At 36.3% G+C, this 7,196-nt stretch overlaps 1 protein-coding gene across 1 annotated transcript; it reads right to left on the minus strand.

Moving 5' to 3' along the window:
• Nucleotides 1-2,154: 2,154 nt before the first annotated feature.
• ccdc162 (coiled-coil domain containing 162) lies at nt 2,155-6,297 on the minus strand. Its single transcript, XM_073812476.1, has 13 exons — nt 6,161-6,297; nt 6,008-6,080; nt 5,820-5,930; nt 5,291-5,404; nt 4,791-4,985; nt 4,618-4,702; nt 4,164-4,315; nt 3,905-4,057; nt 3,717-3,818; nt 3,482-3,625; nt 3,344-3,402; nt 3,134-3,263; nt 2,155-2,238 (listed from the first exon to the last, which is right to left on the minus strand). Exons 1-13 carry the CDS (start codon nt 6,295-6,297, stop codon nt 2,155-2,157), a joined length of 1,539 nt encoding a protein of 512 aa, XP_073668577.1.
• Nucleotides 6,298-7,196: the final 899 nt, after the last annotated feature.

A 7,196-nucleotide genomic window follows, 5' to 3' on the forward strand; every position in this document is an offset into this window, starting at 1 on the left:
CTAACGCCATCTCTGTTTGAAACATAAAATGACAGTTACTTTACGTACTTATCTTAACATTTTCTTGAAAAACATCTGACCATTTCCTGTTAAATCCAACCCTACAGCTCAACTGGATAAATAATTGTATAATCTTATTGTTGTGCATCATGGTAAGTCTATGAGACAGTTTTGAACACTGATTGCTTATGCACATGCTCAATAATTCATTTTTGTTTATTTTAAAACTAAAAAGTTACAAATTGCAGCTTTAGTTTAACTAAACTGGGATTTTACCCCAACCATGGGTTGAAACAACATATCTTTATATGTTAAAATCTTTTTATCTTTACCGGCATCCACCAACAGATACCAAATGCTTGGGGACATAGTTTGGTGGCAGACCATAGTCACTAGGAAAACCATTTTGTCTTTCTCTCCATATTCTCTCCAGGTACTGCCTCTGTTCATCAATCTAATGTGCAGAAAGTAAAAAACCTGAATAATGTGAAGCAACACTGATGGTTATCCAAAGTGGATTTACTATAAAAAACAGAAGGTCAAGTTACCTGCTTGTTAAGCACGATTTTGATCAGCTGTTGATGGCTTTGTAGGCAGACTATCGAGTCTCTATAAGCCTGAACAAAGTATCCAGCAGTGAAATCTATCTGCGGTCTTCTGTGCATGATATTTGTGATGACCTGGGCCAAACCCAAGCGTTCCTCTGGATCGGTAACATGCTGATAGGCCTCTAAATAGCAATTCAAGAGCTGTGAATGTCAACAAAAATCGCATTTCATCACTGGTATGCCGTATCTGTGAATTTAACTTTTGTGTTTGATGTGTCGCGTACTTGGATTTTGTCCTCCAGAAATTCAGTTTCACATGTCCAGATGTCCAAAAGCACAGCCACTCGATCTACATCCACTCCGCCGTAAAAGTGCAGATCTCCAGATTTCACAGATTCATTAGGTGCATGTGAATCTATCAATATAAAACACAAACTACAGACCTTAAAGGGGACATATAATAAAAATCGGACTTTTGCCTGTTTAAGTGTTATTAACTGGGTCCAGAATGCTTTTTATAAATCCCGAAAATGAGAAAAAGATCAACCCAGTAACTATACAAGCATGTGAAAAAATAGGTAATTGAAATTTGGCTCCCCTTGTGATGTCAGAAGGGGATAATACCACCCCTTACTTAGTGCAGAGATCAGCTCATTTGCATTTATAAGGACACACTCAAAAACAGCACATTTTTGCTAACACCTACAAAGTGACAATTTTAACGTGCGATAATAAATGATCTATAAGGTATTTTAAGCTAAAATTTCACATACGTACTCTGGAGACACCCAAGATTTATTTTACATCTGAAAAAAGTCTTGTGAAATGTCCCCTTTAAATTGTGTACAGTTTCAACAGCACATCAAATCTGCAATGTAAATACCAGCATCAGCAGCCACAATTAATGTAAATGCTACGCCTGCCTTAAGAATCTCTCTGTTGTCATGACAACCAGATTTAAATCCAAATTTAGTTAAAATCATGTTATTTTTCAGCCCCTGTCCTCCGACCACCTGTCACATAGAGTCTAGAGGCCAATTTTCATAATCCAGTAAATACTCAAGGGCAAAACGTGAGTTTGCTTTGCATATGGGTAAATGCATTACTCACAAATACAGCATATTTACATGCATTTCTATTTTAAAGAAATGTGCATAAACATGAGCATCTGCCCTGACCTCTGCTCATCTGAATGAAATGAGATGCTGTGAGCAACAGATGGTGCTCCAGCTCTTCCAGATCCATCAGTGCTGCGTCATAGACGATGTAGAGACCGCGCTGGTCCTGTGTGTGGATGAAACTCCCATTTGTGCTGTAATAGTCATGGAGGTTCTCCATTTCTGGAAACTCCATAAACTCGGCACAGTGAACCTGAGAAACAACAACTGCAGTTGAGTTGCACTGTGTATATTTTTGCTGTTGCATCGCATTGGCTTTTAACCCATTAAAACATACAGCACACAACGGTCTTAACATTGGGATAAACTGCTCACTACGGACCTTGTAGTCAACAGGACTGTTGTAGATGTAATGATGTGATCCAAGATCTCTTGAAAAGTCATCACCTCCTCGAGCAGCAGTCATCCAGCCCGTCTCCTCAATATTTCTAACCAAGTCTCCATCGTTTACCCGAAGACCTGCGGTGTCCATGACCAAAGTCCTCTCCACGGACTGCAGGTAGTTTAGCATGCTTAGGCAGGTACGCTAGAGACAAGACAAAGAATGACAGTAGAGTATTTTAATGGCTATATTATAATATAGGTAATGATTGTGAAAATTTTTTCAAGAAAAAAAATTCTTAGTATTTTTGTCTTGTTTTCAGTAAAAAATATCTGAAAATACTTAAATTAAGATGCTTTTTCTTGATGAGCAAAACAACCCAAGAAAATAAGTCTAGTTTTTAGACCAAAAATATAAAATTTAAGTGATTTTGTGCATAAACAAGCAAAGAAATCTGCCAATGGGGTAAGCAAAAAAATCTTGAACATTTTTCTTAAAGGGGCCATGGCATGAAAATCTGACTTTTTCCATGTGCTATGATTGGGTCCCCAGTGCTTCTATCAACCTAGAAAATGTGAAAAAGATCAACCCAGTAACTTAGTTTTGGTAAACCACTCTCTACATGCTCATGAAAAAATAGGTAGTTGAAATTTGGCTCTCCTTATGATTTCATAAGAAGCTCTTATTATAATAATACCGCCCCTTAATCTGCACTATCCAACCACAGCACGGCCATTTAGTGCAGAGAATTTTAATTTTTAATTTCATCAGCTCATTTGCATTTTAAAGAACACACCCAAAACGGCACATTTTTGCATACATGCTATGCAAAAATGGCAATTTTAACATGCTATAATAAATTATTTATATGGTATTTTGAGCTAAAACTTCACATATGTGCTCTGGGGACACCAAAGATTTATTTGAAATCTTAAAAAAGTCTTGTGCCATGGCCCCTTGAAACACTAAAAAAATAAAAAAATCAAGAAACATTTGCTTACCCCATTGGCAGATTTTTAGCCTGTTTTATGCACAAAATCACTTAAATTTGTGTGTTCATTTTTTTCTTGAAAATAATTTTTTACCTTAAGTTCTCTGATCCTGAGATGTCGCAGATAGACTAAAGACAGAAAAGCCCCGGCTTCGACTGTTCCAGCATCTTTGTAACCATCAACATCTTCATCATTCTCATGAAGAAACGTAGCACTGCTCCCACTAACAAACAAAAAAAAAGTCTTGCACAGAAATATGCTGACACATATACTGTTTATTTCAGAAATCGATCAAATCGTTACCCTTTATTCTTTTTCTGATCTGAATGCTTAGATATATGAGAAGTGTTCCCAGGTTCAACCTAAAAAAAATGAGAATCACACGTACACAATAAATACCAACACATATTGTCAGATCTCATAGTTCTGGTAGATATTCACCTGAGACATGTTTGTTGTGTTATAAATGCTTCTCCAAATATCCGATGTTTCTCTCCGCATGTCTGAAGGTTTTGCGGTTTCTGGTTGATAAACAGATGAACTGTACTGCTTCAAAGCATCGGTCACTTTATGCACATCAGACTCCTTCACATGCAGACCAAGTACAGTAAAGATAAATATATTATAACTATTTATAAACAGAACTGATCTTTTATACTTTTAGTGTATACGTTACCTCAAGGAACTTGCTGTGCATTTGAAGTAGTTCATCTATTGATCTGAGCTCTTTCAGTTTGGCCATTTGTTTTTGCTGCCAGGGGTCTCGCTTTGGTTTCAACTATTTGACGCAGAGATTAAATGTCATTCTTATATTTCACAATTGACTATATCATTCATCATTATCTGTGCTGTTAAAATCACGACCTGTATGTGTGCAATCCAGTTTGACTCTTTTCTGAGAGCCATATTCGGGCTCTTTCTACCCCACTTTCTGTCTGTAGCTTCAGTGCTGTCATACTGTAGGAAAGTCTTCATCTCCTCCTGTGTTTTAAACACAGTACTGAACATGTGGCTAACCTGCACAAACAACACACAGACATCACTGTTTTATTCAATTCAACACGCTATAACAATACATTGTGCTGTATTGTCTCATAAATTACTGTGTTATAATTAGGATTACCATACAATAGAGCTCCAGTTCATCCGCAGATGTCTTGATGGTGTCTGTACTATACTGGATGTTATAATGTGTGAGAAGAAACTGTAGCTGGACTTTAAAATCATCTATTTTGATGGGGTGCACAGGGACAGATGACATTGATTCAAATACCCCTGATGAATAAAAAACAGATCAATGAATGCACTTTGAAAGTAATGTCAAATAATCTTGTGCCACTAGTGAACTATGACACATAGTAAAAAAAAACACATTAAAGCAATTGGTGTAAGGGAGTACAGACAAACTGATGGTCCCACCCCAAACTCACACTATAGGGTGTTGATGTGTTAGCCAGCTTTGAATGAATGGTATACTTAAAGCTTACAAGATAAAGTATTTTAAAGTATTGGTAATATTAAACACTTATCTAGTTATTTTCAAACAACTAGTTACATTCTGGAAACTGGTTTCTTACCTGAAAAATAGGCAGGAGATGTAAAATCTACAACACTAGATGCCTGTTTCTCATTCCACTCAGTTGAAGGAAGATATTGAAGCACCTAACATCAAACAAATACAAACCAACATGTGTTCATATTGATACTCAACAACCATCTCTATGATACACCGTCAGAGATGTCACCTCACATTCAGAAAGCTGTTGATGATTTTGACGGAGTGCAGATGACAAATAAGCCACTGCAGGTAAATGATGACATCCTCCTGTGTGATCACATTGACGGGACTCTCAGCACTTGTCAGGATCTTCTCTCTGGACACGGCCAATCGACGGGCCCGTTGTACACAGTCTTCAAACTCGTTGTTCAGGAGTGTGATCTGCTTCTACACAGCGAAACACATTTTTGTCACCTTTATAGGAATGCCACCAAAACGTATCAATGTAGGAATGTTATTGCATTAAAACGTGCAACATGTCTACAATAATAAGCTACACTTAGGGGAACTACATACATGCAGAAAAATGTCAATGAAAGCCTTTTATTGTAAATAAATTTGGCATATAATGCAATGATATTTTGACATTTTAAATTGTGACTCAAAATACTTTTTGGGGGCCACTGTGTATTAATATAACATTTGTAAGCTAAAATAAACTGAATAAAATAAATGAATTTATTCAAACAGACCTTATACTGAGGAAAGAGTTTTTCGAGGATAGTGGAATGTCGGCCAAATCTTCTCCATCGAAGCATCAGCTGATATTTGCCCTGTGCCAGCTTATAAGTTTGATCTGTAAAAAACTGAGGGGAAGCAAAACATGGATTGAGAATTTAAAGGGATAGTTCACCCAAAATGAAAATTCCCTTATAATTTACTCTCTCTCATGTTGTTATAAACCTGTATACATTTCTTTGTTCTGATGAACACGAAGGAAGATATTTTGCCCCATTAACTTCCATAGTAGGAAAAAAGAATACTATGAAAGTAAACGGGGCTCATAAACGCTCAAAATATCTTCCTTTGTGTTCATCAGAACAAAGAAATGTATACAGGTTTGTAACAACACAATGAGAGTGAGTAAATGATGACAGAATTTTGGGAGAACTATCCCTTTAATTTGTTACTGTACAATGCAAAATGATGATGAATAAAAAATATAAAATTAAATTTTTCAAATGCGGTAAGTAAGGATATAAATGTATGTTTAAAACACACCTGATGCAGCAGTAAGGGTAAACTTTCAGGTGTGTACTCTTGATTCATACAGCTTTCCATTTCCTTCTGAGTTATTTCTGCCTGTGACACAACCGGCCTTATGGAGGAAACCTTAAAAACAGGGAGTGATTTACAGAAACAATGTGAAAAACTGTTGAAATATACTGTTAATGTGAGGTAAAACAGACCTGCAATGCTTTAAGGAGAACCTGCTGCCTCTCTAAACGGAAGTAAGACGCATCTTTTGGAATATGGACAGAGCTGAAATGACAAAAAAGTGCTTATAAGTCTGTGGTATAATGCAATCTTTTGATATTGAGAAATATCCTCAGCTGTCTCACCTGTATGGTTTGGAGGATTTTCCCTGTAAAATCTCTTTGTCTTCAATCTCATTCCTCAGAGCCTGAAGTTGTGAAAACAGTTCAGCCTCCATCTGCTCCAGCCTCACTGAAGAGCCAAACTGATAAACTCCAGACATCTTCAGTTTACTCTCTCAAGTTTCATAAAGAAATATTTACTGATAAAATGAAAACAAACAATGCGTATTTCAAGTGTTTGAAAGTTTCGAACTCTTGCAACAATGTATCAGTCAGTGTACTCGGCGTCAGTTCCCAAGCCGCGTGCTTGAGCTGTTGCCATGGGGACAACAGACGCACATGCACTTCAAAGGAAACGATGGCGGTAAATTACAGATAAAGAATCAAACAAAGTAAGTTAAAAACCTCAGAAATGTTTTGACTTAATAGTGACGTCAGAAATCTTTAATTTAATAAACTTATTTTGGTGAAACAAAAAGCATTTTAGTTGCAATAACAAATATAATATTATTATAGCTTTTTTATATAAATATGTATGTGTGTTTGGCAAACAACCTAAAAAATTTTTATTTATATACATACATACAGGTTTTGTATGGATATAACAATGATAACATTAATGGATTGTCTATGAGGTTTTAAGCCTGCAGAGGGCGATGGCAACTCAGAGAAGTAGCTTCATATCAAGGTGCTGACAAAACCAAAAGACCAAATCTTAGTAAAAGGTAAATGACCTAAAACCATGCATCTCGTTTAAATCGTTTGATTTACTACACATCAAAGAGATGAAATCAGATGTGTAGCACTAATCTCATTATAGGACCCCAAGGTAGCCATACTGTTTGTGTAAAATGGAAACAAACAAAAAAAGACTTACACCTCATCAAACTGTTGTCAGAGAAAAATTATATATATATATCAATAAAAAACATTATGCAATTCTGCATTTATCAAATCGATAAATCAAATACAGCATCTCTGGATTTAAATAGCACAACAATTCAAGTTGACTTGGAAACAGAGGCTCTGATTGGTTCGTGGAGAAACAGCCCATATCCAA

Source organism: Paramisgurnus dabryanus, chromosome 17, assembly GCF_030506205.2.
Source record: "Paramisgurnus dabryanus chromosome 17, PD_genome_1.1, whole genome shotgun sequence".
In the NCBI taxonomy this organism is placed as follows: Eukaryota; Metazoa; Chordata; class Actinopteri; order Cypriniformes; family Cobitidae; genus Paramisgurnus; species Paramisgurnus dabryanus.

Coding starts and splice junctions, on each gene's coding strand:
- ccdc162 (XM_073812476.1), bottom strand. CDS start 6,297: ATGTCTGGAGTTTATCAGTTTGGCTCTTCAGTGAGGCTGGAGCAGATG. Junction 3,403..3,481: donor ACACAACAAACATGTCTCAG/GTGAATATCTAC, acceptor CATTTTTTTTAG/GTTGAACCTGGGAACACTTC. Junction 2,239..3,133: donor TCAGGATCAGAGAACTTAAG/GTAAAAAATTAT, acceptor TACCTGCCTAAG/CATGCTAAACTACCTGCAGT.